General features: G+C 36.0%; 5 protein-coding genes across 5 annotated transcripts in view; 1 reads left to right on the forward strand and 4 right to left on the reverse strand.

Moving 5' to 3' along the window:
• Positions 1-3,072: 3,072 nt before the first annotated feature.
• Positions 3,073-3,705, reverse strand: LOC111791628 (dehydration-responsive element-binding protein 1B-like). Its single transcript, XM_023673033.1, has one exon. It carries the CDS (start codon positions 3,703-3,705, stop codon positions 3,073-3,075), a length of 633 nt encoding a protein of 210 aa, XP_023528801.1.
• A 1,451-nt stretch (positions 3,706-5,156) lies between these two features.
• LOC111789613 lies at positions 5,157-7,195 on the reverse strand. Its single transcript, XM_023670239.1, has 3 exons — positions 6,371-7,195; positions 5,870-6,032; positions 5,157-5,774 (listed from the first exon to the last, which is right to left on the reverse strand). Exons 1-3 carry the CDS (start codon positions 7,031-7,033, stop codon positions 5,308-5,310), a joined length of 1,293 nt encoding a protein of 430 aa, XP_023526007.1. The 5' UTR covers positions 7,034-7,195; the 3' UTR covers positions 5,157-5,307.
• Positions 7,196-9,188: 1,993 nt separating this feature from the next.
• On the reverse strand, positions 9,189-11,410 carry LOC111789614 (GRB10-interacting GYF protein 2-like). The gene is made up of 4 exons (XM_023670241.1): positions 10,940-11,410; positions 9,874-9,984; positions 9,690-9,770; positions 9,189-9,525 (listed from the first exon to the last, which is right to left on the reverse strand). The coding sequence occupies exons 1-4, from the start codon at positions 11,138-11,140 to the stop codon at positions 9,451-9,453; spliced, it is 468 nt and encodes a 155-aa protein (XP_023526009.1). The 5' UTR covers positions 11,141-11,410; the 3' UTR covers positions 9,189-9,450.
• A 4,034-nt stretch (positions 11,411-15,444) lies between these two features.
• LOC111791263 (growth-regulating factor 3-like) lies at positions 15,445-17,740 on the forward strand. Its single transcript, XM_023672534.1, has 4 exons — positions 15,445-15,911; positions 16,014-16,202; positions 16,550-16,919; positions 17,084-17,740. The coding sequence occupies exons 1-4, from the start codon at positions 15,644-15,646 to the stop codon at positions 17,565-17,567; spliced, it is 1,311 nt and encodes a 436-aa protein (XP_023528302.1). The 5' UTR covers positions 15,445-15,643; the 3' UTR covers positions 17,568-17,740.
• Positions 17,741-18,542: 802 nt separating this feature from the next.
• Positions 18,543-20,837, reverse strand: part of LOC111790945 (1,4-alpha-glucan-branching enzyme 2-2, chloroplastic/amyloplastic-like) — a 19,107-nt gene continuing 16,812 nt past the window's right edge. Inside the window, exons 19-22 of the mRNA XM_023672077.1 lie at positions 19,935-20,012; positions 19,352-19,507; positions 19,166-19,240; positions 18,543-19,077 (exon numbers count right to left, since the gene is read on the reverse strand). Coding sequence (XP_023527845.1) covers positions 18,922-19,077; positions 19,166-19,240; positions 19,352-19,507; positions 19,935-20,012 — 465 coding nt within the window. The 3' untranslated portion in view covers positions 18,543-18,921. The remainder of the gene's footprint in view (positions 19,078-19,165; positions 19,241-19,351; positions 19,508-19,934; positions 20,013-20,837) is intronic.

Consider the following 20,837-nt stretch of genomic DNA (forward strand, 5'->3'; position numbering starts at 1 on the left):
AATGGGAAGTTAGTATAGAAGCTCATTCATTGGTGTGAAAGTAAGCTTCTTTGACCAACATTTTACTTCTTCATTTCTATTTCTAAAAATGAAGTTTGTGTGCTAACAACTTTTTATATATATATATATATATATATATATATATATATATATATATATATAATAGCTAAATTTTCTAAATTATTAGAAAAAAATGGTATGCCTCTAAAAAAAAATAAAAAACAATTTATGACATTCGAGTGAACGAGGAATACTGAATTGAATCAAGATCCCATCGAAATGAAAGTAATTATGAGAATATGATAATTAAAAAAAGCTTAAAGTAATTGAAAGTTATTATCAATACCAACAAATATACATCTTATTTTTCATTTGCTCAATCATCGAAAATCTATAATTAAGTGACAAATTTCTTTTTAAAATATATGTGAGTGAAAATAAAATATACGGAAATTAACAAGTAACGTGACATGTTGTGAGAAAATGCCGTGTCTATTAGACACGAAAAGAAAAGGAAAAAAAAAAAAAAATTGTTGAGATGTCATACTCCTTCTGTGAGCTAAGAAGTTGTGAGTGAGCAATGGAATGTCTGCAGAAGAAACGTAACACCGACCCCTCACCTTCCTTTCTCATGCGTCGCAAACTTACTTTTATTTATTTATTTATTTATTATTATTTTAATATATATATATATATACAACGTATATAAGCTAAGTTTGACTTCAAAATTATTAAAATTTCTAAGACAGAATAATATAAAAAGTTGATTTTTTTTTTCTTTCTATTTCTTTTTGTGTATTTCACATCACATCCTATTAAAAATATGTCACTTTTTATGATATATATATTGAGTTTAATTTTGAATTAGTTAGTAAATTTCAAAATATTACCTTTTTACCATGATGATAAAATAATAATAGTGAAGAAAAAATAGAAGTGGAATGAGGAATTTATTTGTGGATGGAGAAAGTCAATTAGGGTAATAATTGCGAGGTACAAGATGATTTAACCACCAAATTAAGCTTAATCATCATTACTCTTCCACCATCATGCTTACATTTCCTATCTTATATATTTCCGCCTTAAATAAATACCAAACAGATCATTTTAAAACATACGTCATAAACATATTGGGCTGGCCCAAGATTAATGACTATGGGTTATCCAAGCCCGCCCTAAATGGGCCCAAGCCCAAGTTTTGGGTTAAATTAGAATGTTAGTGGACTATCATTGGTTCGTCCAAGCCCAAAGCTGCCCAGCACTTGGGCTGGTCGGCCCAATTCGCTTTTATGTCGGAGCCTATGGGGCACCTTAATATATTTTTGTTGGTGATGGCCCCACCTCACTATAGCTTTAGGAGCGCAATATTTTTATTATTTCTCACCTTTTTTTTTTCTTTTTTCTGTGAGTGGTCACACATTTGTTTTTAATATTTATAAAATATACACAATTTTAGACTTTCTTTCCATAGAAACTCAGCCAATCATAAACCGACACGTCATTATTTTTAAATTACCAATAAAGTTACACGTTATTAACTTAGAGACTGATTTATACATAAATATGCATTTCAAGTTAAATTTGAAAAAAAAAATGGTTTTGTATCCTATAATGATCCATTTAACCATGGTCAAAGTTAATTAGATGATAAGTTTGTGTAAAAAGTCGGAGCCTAATAGATATCATATCAGAGATGAGATGAATATAAAAAAGAATTCTTTTATAAAAACATGATGGATAATTCATAATGATCGTTAATGAAATCAGACTTTAAATATGAAAAATATGGATTATCATTTTATTTGAGTATGTCATGATATTAGTGAAAACTTTAGACATGCAACGTTATATTCAAGTTTTTCGTAAATGTTGTTGCGCTAATAAAAAGCAAAAGAATATTGGTCTAATCTAATCTAAATAGAAATATAAATAAAAATTAAGGGCATGTGAAAAATGGAGCTCATAAAAAAGATAAACAATGATTTGTCTTCTTTTTTTCCTCTATGGGGACCAATGATGGCACTTTGGCTTGAACAAAAGAAAAGGCAGGCGCATGTTTATAATCACCGGAACCCGACATATCGTTGAGTGTGACTTGATTTATTGGCGTTGGAGAAAAACGAACCGACGTGTCGTTATTAAAGAGAGTGGGGTATATGAAGGTAGGCGTCAATAAACACCGACCACACCAACATAGATATTGTTGGGTGGGTTACCAAAAACTTAAAAACGGATTTAAAGTCCAAAATTCAAATTTGAGCAAATCCACTAAATATCATAGCTAATGTTACCATATAATAACAATAATAATAAAATTACATTCCACATCCGATAGAATTGTAATATTTAACCATTGACATGGTGTTATAAAAGTGTAGAAATTTTTCTCCAACAAACGTGTTTTTAAAATCCGAGCCTTACGATTATACGTAATATGTCAAAATGAACCATATCTACTAGTGGGCTTGCGTTGTTGTAAATGATATTAGAGCTGGACACCAAGTGATGTGCCAGGACGCTGGCTCCCGAAGGGGGTTGTGAGATCCCACATCGGTTGGATTCTTATAACAGTGTGAAAATCTCTCTCTAATAAATACGTTTTAAATTCATGAGTCTGACGATGATACACAACAAACTATAACGAACAATATCGGCTGGGGTGAACTTAAATGATTTATAGAAAAATTTGGTCGTAAATGTATACTATTGGCTATTTTTTTTTTGGATAAAAAAAGTGAGAGTGTTTGTTTAGGTTTAGTTTAGAAAGTGAACCTAAAATTAATTATATTACAAGTTTTCGATTATATATTTGGTAACAAATTTAGTTTTTAGAAGGTTGTTCGAATCGATAATATATTTTTATATAATAAAATTACCACGTAAACATTTTTGTATAATTTCCATTTATGAACATAGTTTACATTACAAAATTTATTCATCTAATTCAATCAATCTACGAACAAAAATAATGCAAATATTTAGAATTCATGTTCGTAAAGGGGAGATTATTTGTTTTTTTTTCTTTCCAAAGAGAAATTTCTCCATTTTATTCATTTGCGTAAACAAGATTTTCTAGTTTTTCTCTCCGTCGTCGTTCCATAACGACAACTCCACCGTATCTTCGTACTCCTCCCAATTAAAACCTTTCTTCATTCCCGGTGGCGTTAGAATCAACCCTTCTGCCATATCAGCGATTATCGCCGGCATGTTAAACACCTCCTCCTCATCCAAAACCAACCTATCCGTTAAAACTTTCGGTGTCACCTTCTCCTCTGATGTCAAAGAAGAACATAACGATGACGACGACAAAGACGATAATCTATTGCTCGATGTAAACGCCTCAGCTGCCTCCACTGCCATTGTTCGAATATCGTTTATGGACGACGACGAGGATGTAACTCTGGGAAATAAGTGAGTCCAATTTGGAAAATTGAGTGGTGCAGACTCACCTTTAATGGTCAAGGCAACTACGTCGTACGCCACCGCCGCCATTTCCGGGCTGCAAAAAGTTCCGACCCAAAAGGTGGAATTTTTGTTGGGCCACCGGAGCTCGCTGACCCATTTTCCATTTCTCTGGCGGACGCCTTTGTAAATCGGGTGGCGGGTCTCCTGAAACTTTTTCCGGCCGGCCTTCCGCTTCGTGGAGGCCGTCTTCTGCGACGGCGGAAGGTGTTCATTGGTTGAGCTGGAGGATGAAGAAGGCATTAGGTAGAGAATAAATGTGGATGCCCTAATGATACTCCACGGAGCTGTATATTATATTCGTAACTATTTAGAGAATCTTTTATTAATTTTATTTTCCAAGGAAAAAAAAAAAAAAAAGTGTAATGTTAAACACGTGGTCAAATTGTTGGGCCACATTTTTATATTCCACGTGCAGCCAGAAAAGTCACGTGCTGAAATTAACTTCCATATTCTACTCCCTTTTTTTCCGCAAACCTTCCAATAAAAGGTTGTGTCGTGTTTTCAATAATTCCTTCCAATTTAAACAATTTCATTTATATTCTTAAATTAAAAAAAAAAATTATTAAAATAAAAGATGAAAAATGATGTGATATAAAATTAGAAAATTTAAATTAGATAAAAAATTGATATATAATCTCAAAATATATTAAAACTATTTACTGTATCAAACTTTTTAAAATTACAATGGATAACTAAAATTCACCACAAAGTTTAAATATATATATATATATGTATGGTATAATTTAATATTATAATATATATATATATATATATATATATATATATATATATATATATATATATATATATATATGTGGTATAATTTAATATTATTGAGTTTCAAAGTTGTTACGATTGAATGCAATTTTTAAATATAAAATTTAAGCTTTTAAAACACATGGGATGTAGTTAAAAAGGTGTGTACACATTGAAGACCAAAATATATACGTTTGAAGACCAAAAATATATACGTAAAAGATATATTAAAAAATAAGTAAATTGATAAAATGAAAAAAGTAGGGCCAAAATCATAATTTTTGAAAGATGTAGGATTAGGGACACAAAAAAATTAATGAAAATGTTATATTTATGAATTTGTTATATTGATTATTAGAGTCAATAAAATTTAGGGGTGGGGGTAAAAAAAAGTTTGGTAGAGCGGTATCCGACGTGAACCGGCGGCCCAAATGGGGATGCTAACGGTGGTCAGAACGTCTCGTCTGGGGCATCTCAATGAATTATGTGTGAACTTGACCACATCTCATATATATATATATATATATATATATATATATATATATATATATATATGTATATGTATGTAGATATATATGGTGTCACCCAGCTAATGGCTCGCTTTGATGTATGGTCACTTCTTCGTTAAACTTAGTTGCCTCACCACAAGTAGAATCCGTTGGACCGATGGTGAGATGGATGTGGGATCTCATAATTCACTCCCTTCGGAGTCCAACATCCTTCCTGACACATCGTCCAGTGTCCACCCCTCGATCCGAGAGAGGAATGAGTGCCCGCAAGGATGTTGGGCTCAAAGGGGTGGATTGGGAGATCTCAAGTTGGTTGAAAAGAGGTTCATTTATTTACTTCTCCCCCTATGGGACGCGTTTTAAAACCTTGAGGGAAAGCTTAAAGAGAATAGTATCTAAGACTTAGCGATTCACGAGTCAAACTCACCGTGATAATATATGGAGGGATAACGAATTTACAAATCATAGGGTTCTCCCTTTCATCCTAATCTTTCTACTAAACAAATGTTAAACCTATGCTCTTAAAGTCAGATTTTATATTCCTAAAACTAATTTACTCACTCACTCAATTGCAGTGTTAATGAGCTAAGCAATGTAGCTCAGTTTGCATTTCCTCCACCAGCAAGCTGAAGATAGCAAGCTCTATTTCTATGGCTATTTCTCCTCTCTGCTCCCCATTTCTGCTCCACCCATCAACCTCTCCCTTCAAATCTTGCCTCGTTATCACGTCGATAGCGTTCGTGTCCACCCCTTTCCACAACTTCGATCTCACCAACACTCTCTTCTCGATCACGACCACGTCTCTCTCGTCCTTCGTAACGAGATTGTAGATGAGTCGCTTCCGAGGAATTTGGAACCTTGAGCTCCCATTGTTGTGTTCTATGATGTCATGGCTTTCGTCGTCGTCGAGATGAGCAATGTTAGCGTCGTCATTGAGTTCGTCTTCGTCCTCGTCCTTTAGTAGAAACGTCTCGAGTTCTACTACGTCTAGTTCTGCTAGTCTCTCAAATCTCCGAAGTTTTTTCAGTAACTGATGCTTCGCCTCTGAACAAAACAGGACAAATATTAACATGAGCAGATCAAAAACAGGCCCAAATTTACATCCAGATTAGCTGTTTGGTTGAATCATGCTTACATACTTTGTACAATGGCGTAGCTGCGATCCAAATTGTAATCATCCTCATAATGTCCTTCATCGTACTCCTCGAACGGAGGATCCAACACGGACACGGGACTGCTCTGTTCTTTCTCTTCCTCCTCATCCTCAACTGCAAATTTCTTCAAGCTTTCTGCATCTTTGACCTGTAATTTATGTAAAAACAGGGCAAAGAATGATTCACAAACTGAGAAACAAAAATGCTTGTGAAAAGGGTCTTTAATTTAGTTGGTTTTGGTAAACCAAAGTGTGTATGGAATTGAAAATGAACGAATTATTAGTTTGTTCGCCAAAATTCAGTGCTTTTGGTGGGGTTGACGTGTTTTAACGCCGGAGACTGCAACATTCCGGCGGTAATTTTAGAGAATTTACATAACACTGCCGTCAGTTGGTCGTTTGCTGGCGAACCCCGGTTCATAAAAATGCAATTTTTATGCCATGACATTGAAAGATGAAAAGAAAACAGTAACGAAATAAGTAAGACCTGATGGTTCCGGCGAGCCGGAGAAGACGTCGGCGAAGAGAACTCCGGCGTCCGGTGACCGGGGGAAGGGCTCGATTGAAGCACAAATCGAAAAGGGCTATGGCATAAATTACTCTGCCGAGAAACAGAGTCGTTCTCGTTCTCGTTCTCGTTTGCCGGCAATGGCGGGCTGCCACGGTCACCGTTTTTCCGGCCGTCGCTGCAGATCTCTCGCTTCCGAATACGGCCACGATGAGTCAAACGCTTAAGAAAAGAACCCAAAAACCCTAAGCCATTCGATTTGCCAAGGGACCTGGATTTCGCAGCCGTTGACTGTTTCTGAATTCTCAAAGCAGCTTCCAAAAGAAGACCGGCCGTCGTAGCCGGAACATGAAGGAAAATGCCATTGTGGTTTCGACAAGGAGTTTTGACCGGAGATTGAAATTCAAAGAGCGGCGAAGAGGTTATGAGATCAGGGGAGTGAGTGAAAGAGAAAAAACAAGCACTCCGGCAAAAATTCCGGTGAAAATCAGAGGAATCGGAAATGGGTTTTGGACGGTTGAGCTGGAAAAGAGATTTGGGGGAAGGGCGTTTGAGAAGAGAACGTCTGTCGGCGATGAAATTGGCGAGGAGAAAGGGGTGTTGATCCTCTTTCAGAAGCTCGTGTAAGTGCTTTTGAGCCATGGATATCTCTTTAGAGCCTGCAAAAGGGATGTGAATATTCAGAGAGAAGACGAAAGCTAAAATGGGGGATTCGAAGACATGTCTTATGTTGAGGGCTTGGATTTCAGTAACCCCAAGTTGAACAAATAAAGTTGGTTTGGAAGCTATGGAAGATGAATTCGGAAGTTGACAGAAATACAACAGACCAAAACAAACTGTGAGAAGGACATCAAATACTGTTATGTTTGTGTGTTTCATGGGTCGGAATACTTCTACTTAACTATGAGTACAAACGTGTATGCTATGATATTATATACATTTACTTAATTGAAGGCTAGGTCCAAGAATACGTATACCTTCTCGCCTGAAGGTCCATGTACACGTATGAGAAGGTCCATGTACACGTATATGGACTCATTATGATAGGGTTTAATCAATGAAAGGAAGGAGGGGAGCGTGATGTGGTCAGTCTACCCGGCTGTCCAGTCCATATCCAATCCCACTACTCACACCTTTAATTTAAACTTCCCTCAATTTACTTTTTCTTTTTTATTTATTTTTTTATTTATTTTTTTTTATTGTGGACAAAACTGTCCTTTTGGAAAAAGAGACTGATTGGTTCTCAAAAACCCACCATTTCCCTTCCTTTTCCATTTTGGATCTCTCTTTTCACTTACTACTAATATTAAACATAAAAACTGGAGATTCCATGTCCAATTAGACATCGAAATTGGGCTATTACAAATAGTATTAGAATTAGACATCGAAGAGATCCCATATTGATTGGAGAGTAAAATGGAAAATCTCTTTGTAACCTCCATGCACATCCCTTGGATAGATAGAGGGGGAGGGCAGAGCTGTTTTTTATTTTTTCACGTTGTCAGAGAGTTAACAATGAAAATAGATTGCGAGTGCCTAATCAAATTGATCGGGTGGTTCAAGTCTATCGGTCTGTTAGGATGCCTCAGCTGCATACATCACTGCACTTCACTTGACACCTATCGTGATGATAAATGGCTCATCTCGCCGTGACCTTCTCTTGAGAACAAGGTTCAAGTTTACCGGTCTGTTAGGATGACTCAGCTGCATACATCACTCCACTTCCACTTGACACCTATCGTGATGATAAATGACTCATCTCGCCGTGACCTTCTCTACGCTATATATTTATTTGCATGAATATTTATATGGAAGGGGTGGGGGAGTGAAAAGACCGTTGAGGCGAGCCCACAAATATTTCTTGTGTAATGTAATTTAAAAAATAAGTAAGAAAAAAGCAAAATCTAAATGGGACCCTTAACGAAATTTCATTTTTCCTCGAACGACAAAATAAAATAATAAAATAAAAAGTGAGTGAGCAAAATCTAAATGGTGCATTTGTCCACGTAAGCATAAAAATTGGGCCAACAGAGGACGTTCTCCCACGTGTGCAACTTCAATCGAATAGCACCCGAGTCTGAGCCACGGTCTGAAGTCTGTCTGAGGATGTCGTGGACCCCGCAACTATAGTCAAAGTCAAATGCCCTCATACGACGTCGCATCAACATCGTTAACACTATATTTTATCTACTAATAATAATGTTTTTTTAATTTATTAAAATATAATAATAGTAACAGGCTTGCCGGTGTCTCATACTTCGAATCCAATGTTCACTTGGTCCCCACACACACACCTTGTAACTTTGTCTTTTGTATTATATTTCTTATAGTTTAAAATAAATTAAAGTAATTCTAGAAATTTATGCTAATTTCTCTATAAATATTTGATTTAATAATTAAAAATACTATTTGATTGAATAATTCACATCATGACAAATTAAAATTTTCTAATTACATATATATATATTTTTTTGAGAATTAATCATTTAGAAATTTCTTTTAAAAAAAAATTATGTAGCTATAGGTCTTATATGGTCCAGTTGGTTTGGATACGGGCCGGGTCGACTGATATGGGCCGAAAAGACTAATGGGTTCAACGATGGGCCCAACCAAGTACGACAATCTCTCTCAACTTTGGGATAATTTAATATTTAAAAATATAAACATTAAATTATGCAATTTGTTATTAATTATTAAATGAAGCAACTTGAAATAGCCGTTAGCTGGATCTATATTCCCCATTAGAGGAGAGAGAAAAAAAACAAAAGACAAAAGACAAAAAACAAAAAAACAAAGACAAAAACAAAAGGATAGATAAGTCATTTCCTTTCCTAAAATGAGTTAAAATGTTTTTTGAGTTAACTCTGAAGAGGAAAAATAAATAAAGAAAAAGACAAATTATGAAAATTACACACAAACAAAGGGAACGCCAACATTTCAACTAATACACAAACACAGCTCCTTTTTCTTCTTTAGATTAAATACATCACACGCCAAAGCCTAATAAACACAGGGTTATCACTTTGTCAACCGTCGTTCTGATCAGTCAAACGATATGGTTATCGAATCGTATCGATGTTCTTACTCAGCTCCTCCAGCTTCTTCAGCCTCAACCTCTCGCTTTCGCTCACCAGCTGCTCGTCAAAAAACCAAATCAATCCATCAACCGAAACTCAGACGAGAATACACGAAAAGAAACACAGTTTTTAACTAATGGAGGCCATTCGAGTCGCCTCGAACTGTGGCTGAACTGATGCGTCGAAATCGTGGAAAACTAAAGGAATTCAGGGGAATTTACCTCCATTAGTTTGTTGATTAGCTGAACTTTTTCCTTGTTCTTTTCGTTGAAGGCTTCGAGGGCTTCCCTGTACTCCTTTTCCTATGACAAAGGATGCAAACATCAGCTCAATAATTGAGATTCACAGAATGCAATATCATCTTATATGCTAAGCAATGCGCTAATACTTCCCCCCATATCTTACCTTCTTTTGACAGATATGTCCCAGAGGCTTCAATTCCTTGTTTACGGCGTCGACCTTCTTACGAAACTGTGCCACTTCCTTCCTCATTGGATCGGTCAGCGCCTCGAGCTCCTGGTGTTTGCAACACTTTGTTTCATGAAACTAAACAACAACAGCACCAAAAACCAATTCCAAACTCCAAACCAAGACATTGCCATATTTCTGTTGTTTCATACATACCGTAACGAGAATGAAACATTCCTTATATAAGGATGTGGAAAACTCTCCCTAATAGACGCGTTTTAAAAACTTGAGGGAAAGCCCAGAACGGAAAACCCAAATATCACAATATCTGCTAGCGGTGGGCTTGGACTGTTACAATTGATTTTAGAGCTAGTCATCGAACAGTGCAAGACCCTGGAGGGAGTAAGGCTAGACCCTCTCTATAGTAGACGCGTTTTAAAACCTTGAGAGGAAGCTCGGAAGGGAAAGCCCAGAGGGACAATATCTAGTAGGGGTGGGTTTGAGCGGTTACACATACATACTCCTGTTCTATAATTACTTGTCCAGTTAAGCTAATCTTAGAACAGAATGACTCGTACGACCCACCGACACCAAAGCATTGTTGATTATGTGGTTAGCACCAACTGTTAGAAATCATGGACATTGTTATGACTTTGCTTTTGGTTTGCTTATAACCTAATGATCTGAGTCCACCACTTGAATTCATGAGCTAAGACCAACAGAATCTGTGTAAATGAGAATTTCTCCTCTCTCTGGGGAATGGGGTGTGTTTTGAACTCTTTGAAGCCGCTTCTAATCCCTTCACAACATATTAATTTAATCCCACAACCCGTAGATAATAGAACTAAATCAGGCAAAAGGTTAAAAATCCCTTGTCCACACACCTTTTGGACGAAGATTTACCCAAAATTATACTCAGTTTCAAGAGATGTTCTACAATTTTATGTCCCATTTTCCAACCAAATTCATGTAAAACACAGCAGAAAAGTTAAAAGGGTGTCTCATAAACCAAAATCTAAGAAAAACCCATGAAAATTTTGGAGGAAAAACCCCGAAATTTTACCTGACGGATGCAAGCGAGACGTTTGGTTTCTTCTTCAACACGGCCTAACTGGGCTTGAACCTTCTCTCTGACCTCCATCTTCTTCCGCTCGATCTCCTCTTCTTTGGCTCTGAAAGTGGACAGAGCCGACCTCGAAATCTCTTCATCTTCCTTACACAAATGGCTGCTGAAGCTCAAGCTTCCTGTGCTGTTCTGCACCATTTATGGCTGCTCTTCCTCTGTTCCTCACTCTATTCAATTTGCATTCCCTTACCCACAAAACCCTTTTCTTCTTCTTCCTCCTTTCTTTCTGGGTTTCGTTCCTTTTCCTCTCTGTTCTTTTGCTTTTGCTTTACAAATTATGGGGTTTGCGCTGTCTTTCAATCTTTTCAGCTCTGGGTATACCAAAGAACTTATAAACTACAATGCACCCTCTCCCTTCACCTTTATCCACTACCACTACATTTTAAATATTTTTTAATTGAATTTTTTAAAACGCTCTCAAGCTCTATTTTCTTACTTTATTTAAAAGAAAAAACAAATTTTGGTTTTTATATTTAGAATTTAGGTGTAAAATTAAATGGCATAAATAATAATAGAAAAGCATTAGGTGAAAAGACCCAATTGCCAACCACTGCCACTGATGGCTATGTACCACACACAATTTCAAAAAATTATTGAAAATAAATTAACAACTATACAACAAAAACAAAAACAGAGAATCAATTTAAATAATAAATAATTAAATAAATCTAGAAGCGTTTTAGTTCAACTGTCGGGTTTGTTTGGGGTTAGGACCCTCACCCATTAATTTTGTCCGTATACCGTTCAACTGCGCAACCAAACGCAGCCTTATGTATATTAAAAATAAAAATGCCCTCTTGGATGGGCCCTTGCAAGTCAAACTGATGGGCCCGAGTGGGCCATAGGGCCCATTATTGGGTTCGGCTTTTTAGAACACTAACTGCCGCTGCTGCCTGCTGTCCTTTCCTTTGAATCGAACAATTTTTTCCAATTATACCCTTCTTCTCGTGTTAGTTTGACAATTATGCCCTCCTATTTGAATTTCAATTCTTCCTCTTCTTTTATATATATATATATATAATGTTTAGAGCGTGTGATATATCATTTTGTAACCATATTTTAATAAATTAGAATGCACATGAAAAAAAGATAATATTATTCGAAATTAAAAGACAATCAAATAATATAAATAAGTAATTGGTAGGCAGTACCTTTTTAAGGGGCAGTAGTTTTGGAGTCGGCCCATTATCTCCGGGCTTGCACACTTGGGTGAAAGCCCAATTTAATTTGGGCCCAAAGGAAAATGACGCCGCGTGGTCCAATAAGAAGCAGCCAGCGTAAGTTAGTGTTACAATGCGAGGGGATACACCGAAGAGAAACTCGAGTGTAATAGTTTTAGGGGGAGGGGGCGCGTGGAGAGACCAGAAAAAAAAAAAAAGTCACGTGGAGGCACGTGATACATAGCGTGCCGGCGTGCAGCTCCTTTGTTTTTAATTTTGTTGGTTTGTCTCACACAAAAAATGTAAAAAGAAAATAGAAAATAAAGGGAAAGGGAGAAGGGAGGCACGTGAGGAGCTGTGGGTTCTGACAGGGTTTTTTGAATTTTTGGGAGCACTTTTCTGACAGAATTTGAGATTGTCGTATGCGCCCTGTCTCTCCCTTTGTAATTAAATTAAGATTTTAATAAATATTACTGGAATTAATGAGGATAGAGACGAATTAGGTGACGTGGAGGAGCAGGGTGGGGCCCAGCAAATGGATCCCAAGGTGTGTGTTGGGTCACCTGGGGTTCCTTTCTTTCCCCTCCTTCTTAAGCTTAGTACTGCCTTTGCTTTGCTTTTGCTACTTTTCACGTTTACAAATATGCCCTTACAATTTCCCAAAATCCCCTCCCAACTCCCAACTCTATTTTTTTTTTCTTTTTTTTGCCAACATAATTAAATTTTACTAATTATATTAAATTATTGTTATACTTCAAATTTACAACAAAGGTCATATGTTTGTTTTTATTTTTTATTTTTTTTTTTTGTTAAAACTGTGGATAAAATTAGGGAATATGGAAAGTTTATAATTAATTATTTTTGTTATTAATAAAAAAAATGTGGGTTTTATGTAATCTGAGTATTACTCTCCACATCTTTATTTTTTTCATTGGGTTTTGTAGCCGAAAATAAAAGCCCCCTTTTCTTTTTCTTTTTTTTTTTTAAATTACAATTTTTTATTTATTTGCGAAGTTGAAGAGAATATCTCGATTCTTTGAAAATAATATATATTTTAAATGAAGCTGATGTGCGTATAATTAACGCAATAAAAATAAAAGTAGAAAAAAATGGATTATTGATTATTGAGTCAAAAGATAGATATTGTCAACCATACCCCATCCAAGATTGTTCATAGTGAGATTTAAACTCAAACCATCGCCTTAGACCAATTTGGTCATCTCAACATCTTTCTTTTCTTTCTTTACTGTAATATCTCACATTAGGTGGAAAGGAACATGAAACATTCCTTATATAAAGATGTGGAAACCATTCCCTGAATCCTAAAACCCCAAACCCCAAAACCCAAAATCCTAAAACCCTAAACCCTAAAACCCTAAAACCTAAAATCCTANTCTTTTTTTTGCCAACATAATTAAATTTTACTAATTATATTAAATTATTGTTATACTTCAAATTTACAACAAAGGTCATATGTTTGTTTTTATTTTTTATTTTTTTTTTTTGTTAAAACTGTGGATAAAATTAGGGAATATGGAAAGTTTATAATTAATTATTTTTGTTATTAATAAAAAAAATGTGGGTTTTATGTAATCTGAGTATTACTCTCCACATCTTTATTTTTTTCATTGGGTTTTGTAGCCGAAAATAAAAGCCCCCTTTTCTTTTTCTTTTTTTTTTTTAAATTACAATTTTTTATTTATTTGCGAAGTTGAAGAGAATATCTCGATTCTTTGAAAATAATATATATTTTAAATGAAGCTGATGTGCGTATAATTAACGCAATAAAAATAAAAGTAGAAAAAAATGGATTATTGATTATTGAGTCAAAAGATAGATATTGTCAACCATACCCCATCCAAGATTGTTCATAGTGAGATTTAAACTCAAACCATCGCCTTAGACCAATTTGGTCATCTCAACATCTTTCTTTTCTTTCTTTACTGTAATATCTCACATTAGGTGGAAAGGAACATGAAACATTCCTTATATAAAGATGTGGAAACCATTCCCTGAATCCTAAAACCCCAAACCCCAAAACCCAAAATCCTAAAACCCTAAACCCTAAAACCCTAAAACCTAAAATCCTAAAACCCTAAACCCTAAATCAACATACACACGTTTTAAATTTATGAGGCTGACGACGATACGTAATAGGTCAAAGTAGACAATATCGGCTACCGGTGGGCATATGCGGTTACATAACACCTTTTATCTTTATAAAAAAGTTACTACGGTCAATATATGAACAAAAATCATCTATCGACATCTGGATCATCTCCAAATTTGTTAATGTTATTTTTGAAAGCTCATCAGGAATTTTTAAATTTTTTTAATAGTAAGAGTATTTTTTAATTAAAAAAAAGTTTATCCGTATATTTTTTAAAATAAAATATTAACAATTTTCTCTAAACTAATAATTATAATATTTTTAAAATTTTAAAATTTTAAATTTTTTTTAGTTTAAGAATATTATCCAAATTTTTTAAAATTAAAAATACTTTTTATACAAAAGATCTTTTTAATTAATTTAGTAGCATTTTTTATTTTCTATTTGCGTAACTTTAAAGTTGAAACAAAAATGTTTATTTTATTCTTTTTTTTAGCCAATATATTCTTGATAACAATAATGATAGTAGGGTAATCACCGGTCGGTTCAGACCGATGTCCAATGGGTTCCTTCATTAATGAACACAAACGTGTTTTATGTCCGGTTGTGTTGACCGAAAGGGCAGTGGTTTGGTCAGTCTCCAGCTTTTATTTTCTCTCCCTTTTCATTTACTTCTTTTTTTAGTACATTTTTCATTTCTCTTAAAACATATATTTATAAAATAATAATAAGCTTTCCTTTTAAGATATACACGAAAATTCATTAGGTTCTACCTTTTAACTTCTAAGTCAACTTGGTTAGTTTCAAATTTTCAATCAATCCGCTCAGCTTATCGACTTCGATTTGTTCACCTCAAAGTAACATGTATTTTTTAACCTAATTCAGCAACAACAGTGAGAGAGACGAACTAATTAACATTATAGGTAAGACAATGACGAAAAAATGAGGTAAGGCAATGTGCTATAACAGCTGAAGCACATCGCTAATAATTATTGTTCGCTTTTTCTTTCTAATTTCTCATCGAGCCCTATGTCTCGTAGAGAGATATTTCTATACCCTTGTAAAGAAGGTTTAATACTTCTGCTCTTTTATCTCATCTGTCTTGTCTGAACATCTTTTTACTCTAAGTGCCCCTAGCAGCTGCCTAACCCTCCTCCTCCTCCACTGCTCTTCAAACAAACTTTGCAGGTTTCATTGTCAGAAACCCAACCCTTTTTTTTTTCCCTGAATACTGCCAAGAAAAGAAGCTTTTTTTTCTCCCCTGAAAATACCCAATGAAAATGAAGGCAGCAGCAGCATATATTAAAAACCCAACAGAAGCATAGATATTTCTCTGTCAAAAGCTCTGTTTTTTTTGGTATTTCTCTGTCAATGGACTTTGATCTGAAGAAGTGTAGAAGGCAGGCGGAGTCAGAGGAGGAGGAGGTGGTGGAAGAGCCGCAACATTCTGCTAAAATCTGTAAGTTTTTTGTCGAACAGCCTCATCGGCTGCAGCAGCAGCAGCAGCAACAGCCGTCTTCTTGCTCCTCTGTTCTTCCTCTGTTCGTTCCTGGTTCCATTAACGACTCCAAAGCTTCCAATATGTTGTCAGCATTTCCAGATTCAACGTCTTCTTCTTCTTCTTCTCATAGATTACCCAGTGAGCCCTTTTCTTTTTCTTTCCTTTCCTCTTCAAAACCTTTCTTCTTTCTCCATTTAACTGCTCTGTTATTTGGTTGTCTTTGCCTTGATTTGATTACAGGGATGTTGGGCTATTTCAGTGTGGCTCAAAGGCACGAACTCGAGCTTCAGGCTCTCATTTTCCGATATATGTTGGCCGGCGCCGCTGTACCGCCGGAGCTTCTCCACCCCATCAAGAAAAGCCTTCTCTCCTCCACTGCCCCCTTCTTTCTTCATCATCCTCTTCAACATTTCCCCCACTATCCCACTTGTAAGTCCCATTTCGCCCATTTTCCCTTTTCTTTTTGTGGGTGGAATCAGATTTTTTCGTAAGAAAATTCTTCAAATTTTTACTTTCTAACCCTTTATGTACATATTCTTTAAATGTTCTTGCAAATACAGAGCGACCCATTTGAGAAAAAGCTCGGCTCTTGTGGCATGTTTGGAATTAGATTTTGAAATAATTCAAAACATGTTTTTGGAGTGAATCTTTTGAAGTAACGCTCAAATATGTTCTTAATCTAAGTCAATTGATCTCTTCTCCATTTCTTTCTTGGTTTTTAATTTTTGGTTATCACTGAAATGAGGGTTTTGTTTAAAATGACTTTGGATATTCAGTATTACAAGCAGGGTATTGGGGCAGAGCCGCCATGGATCCAGAGCCAGGTCGGTGCCGGAGAACCGACGGCAAAAAATGGCGTTGCTCAAGAGACGTGGTCGCCGGGCAGAAGTACTGTGAGCGCCATATGCACCGTGGCCGTAACCGTTCAAGAAAGCCTGTGGAAACTACCACGACTAAACCCACCTCCACCACCACCACCGCCGCCGCCGCCGCCGCCGTATCCAGCGGCGGTTGTTCTCTCTGTTCTAACGCTAACCGTGTTGTTGGTGGCGGCGGTGGTCGGCCTTTTTTGACGGTGGAAAGTGGGAATTATTCTTGTGTATGTGGACAAACCCCATCCGTTGATCTTCTCCATCTCAATCAAGGGTCAGATTTTATTTGGGTCCCACTTAAAATTTTTGTCTGTTTATGATTCTTTAGCCCGTACACTCTATTTTCCCAACCACTAACTTTCTGCCTAATAATGCTTCGCTTCAATTCATCTAACTTTATTTATTCCCAATTTTCTTTTTTTTTTTTATTCTCTGCAGAGCGTCCTCTGATTCCTTATCGGAAAATAAGAATTTTTATGAATCCCACAAAGAGGGCTCCGCCGGAGACGGAAAATCCGACGGCCACATTTTGAGGCATTTTTTCGACGATTGGCCGAGGTCCGAAAATGGTGGCTGTGGGAGCGACAACAGCAATGCCAGCCAACGAATGAATCCGACATCCCTTTCAATTTCGGTAGCTGGGAACCCACCGTCGTCATCCTCCGACGTGTCATTGAAATTGTCAACGGGAGGAGGCTCTGATCAAGGCAGTGGCGACCCCCATCTTCATCAAAATGGCAATATCGACGGGGAGCACATGCATTTGAATTGGGCTGCTGGATGGGCCGCCACACAAATGGCGTCCATGGGCGGACCGCTCGCCGAGGCGCTGCGCTCCGCCAATAAGAACTCGCTGCCCACTACTGTGTTGCATCAGTTGCAAAGAACAACCAACTCGGAAGCTACCTTTATCAGCACTTAAAAATGAAGTTGCATCTATCTAATATGTGTTATTGTCTGGAAAAAAAAAAAAAAAAAACCAAACTTTTATTTGAAGCCACAGTTCGTAGCTGTTTGAATGTGATTGGATGAAGGATGTTTATGTTTGATTTTGTTTTTGTTTTTCTTGTGATATTTATTGTTTTACCAATGATAGGAAAATTATGATCTTAGTTTCAAACATGAATTAAAAAAAAAAAAAGTTGTTTGAACTTAATTTGAATTTAATCCTTATAATTTTCCAAGATTGGCGCTAATACCAATAATTAAGTTAATTCCTCACTTTTTTCCTACTATGTATTCAATCTCTTAGATTCAATCGAACCTAAGGTATTAATTCAATGCACATTATATTATGTATTAACTAAAGTAACCAAGAAATATATATTACCTTTTAGGAGATAAAAAAAACTGGATTTAAAATTAAAATTAAATGTCCATATGTATTTAACTTTTGATAAGCGTGAATAATTCATGAAAACATTAAGTTTTGAGCTTAAAGAGGAAGTACATAGATTTGGAAATCAATGTTAAATAAAATAAAGATGAAGAGGGCGGAACTCTAAAATCCAAATGAAAAAAGTGTAATAAAAAAGGTTTTCAACGTCAATCCGTGGAAATTATTCCGGCAGAGACCACACACCCACATGGAAGGATATCTTTAGTGTAATACGATATGTCAGAGCAATAATTAATTGCTTTGCTAAAGAATCACGTGGTGCTTAAATGCCCACTCTTTGAAATTCATAGCCTCTCCTTTCTACCTCAACAAAAATTTATAAACTCACACATTTGTAAGTTTGTTCTAATAGCTTCAAAACTTCACCATCAACAGTGAATAACAAAACAAATCGATAAAAAAATCAAAATCAACTGATTATCAAACAAAGAACCAATTAGATGCGGTTTTAAATTACCAACAAATCAAACACAACCTAAAAAAAAAAAAAGAAAGAAAGAAGGAAAGAAGTTGTAAGACTCAAATCCATCAATGTGATAATAATATTACAAGGAAAAGAGCATTATTAAGAGCCTGGGAAAACTCACTGTGCTCTACTTTCACAGGCATTCATTATTTCATGGCCAATCTATAGCATTAATCCTTATAGATTAACCATGACCCGGAAAGAGTTTATATACACGCTCTATTAAATAAATATGAATTAAATAAAAGCAGCAAAAACATCTACTCACCCTCTTTAATTAAGCATACGAAATCCGTTGCATCGAATAAAAGGTTATACCTTGTTAGCCCAAATCCATTGTTTCGCATAGCCAAGAAGATTCAGAATCGGTTCCGTGTATAAAACCATGAAAATGGAACCATCTTCATCACATCAGAAACTACACTCCAATGAAGTATCAGCTTCATTTTCGTCTTTGGTTTCATTCTTTACAAGCTCAGAATCATCTGGTGCAAGAGCATAGACCACAGCCGTCCTGGAAGGAGTGTATACCAGGAAAGAACGAGGCCTGTTATCATAGTTTCCATCCTGCACAACCAAAAATATCAATCCAAATTTTTTTCACGGATTCATTCAATCTATTTAATTACAGATATTAAGAGACTATCTATCTTACAAATGTAAAGTATTCGGCAGAATGATCAAGCCGATTGAACCCTCCAAACAGTGGATCGTCCGAGTCCAAGACAATCTACAACAGTGCAAACAATGCCACCTTATTTATAGAATTTGAATAGATTAAAAGGTATGACTAACCTACAGAGATCATAGAGCCGATGCTTAATACTACACAATACTGTACCTTGTATTTCCCTGGCTTTAGGCACCCCACTCGGTAGTCGGAATAGCTGTTACTCCAATGGAAGTTGAAAACAAAAACCAGATCCCCCCTTTCGAACACAATGATTTTATCTCCCTCATCTTTGCGGGAAACATATTGGTGTCCAAATGTCATGAACTGCAACCACCAGTTAATGTTTACTAAAGCATATTTTAAACTTTCTGAACCCAAGAACGGTTGGCTATTACAGATTTCCAGGCACATGAAAGTCAAGAGTGAGGAAGACCAACTTCGCAATTATGATAAAAATTATATTGTTGAGACAATTTAAGCAGACAAGAGAATGATATTCCGAGCCAATAAAGTTTTCCACTCTGTACAAGAACTCGGGTGACAGAAGACGTAAAATTTAAAGACTCAGCCATCAAATTTAAAGGCTTGGTTATAACCTAGGGCCGAGCGACCATTTAAGAACGAATGAACATTTTGACAAGATGACAGGTCATGCAGTCCTTGGATGGGATTTGATTTTATAATCCAGGGACTTGGAAAAATGTCTTTAAGGTATTGTCAAACATAGACGGTATAAAACTAAGGAACTTACACCAAATGATTCTTCAAGATGCTGCATTGCCCGATCAAATTCTTTCATACCGCGATATCTTAAATTCTTTGCGTCTCCCTGTATACATATTCAACTTAATGTCAGTATACGCATGTTTGAAATATACATATATATCCTATCAAATGGTGTATCTTAACTGTAACAGATTTAGTAACCATGACTAGGATGCATTTCTCCCAAGTTTTATTAGATGTGTATGGATCCCTTTGCCTCGGAACAAAATGACTCAACAAAAATAAAAAAATAAAAAAATAAAAAAAAGGCGTAGAGAAAATAAACATGAATTAAATTCAATTTACTTACTACGACGCACTAAAAGCATGGAATGCATGTACTTAAACAGTAAATTTACTTCAAACAAGTCACTCGTTCAAGAATGGATATCACCTTCATTGATAATAATAAACTTTTAAAAGGAAAATCCAACCAGAACAAACCTTTGTTGGATGATGGAAGTCCCACATCGGATAATTTAGGAAATGATCATGGGTTTATAAGTGAGGAATACTAACTCCATTGGTATGAGGTCTTTTGGGGAAGCCCAAATCAAAGGCATGAGAGCTTATGCTCAAAGTGGACAATATCATACCATTGTGGAGAGTCGTGTTCGTCTAACATGGTATCAGAGTCATGCCCTAAACTTAGTCATGCCAATAGATTGGTAAATCCTCAAATATCGAACAAAGAACTCCAAAAGAAAAGGAGCCAAGCCTCCTCGAAGGCAGTAAAAAATGACTGAGACTCTAAAGGAGTCGAGCCTCGATTAAGGGGAGGCGCACTTTGTTCGAGGGGAGGTGTTGGATGATGGAAGTCCCACATCGGCTAATTTAGGGAATGATCATGGGTTTATAAGTGAGGAATACTAACTCCATTGGTATGAGG

The sequence above is a fragment of the Cucurbita pepo genome, chromosome LG03 (genome assembly GCF_002806865.2).
Source record: "Cucurbita pepo subsp. pepo cultivar mu-cu-16 chromosome LG03, ASM280686v2, whole genome shotgun sequence".
In the NCBI taxonomy this organism is placed as follows: Eukaryota; Viridiplantae; Streptophyta; class Magnoliopsida; order Cucurbitales; family Cucurbitaceae; genus Cucurbita; species Cucurbita pepo.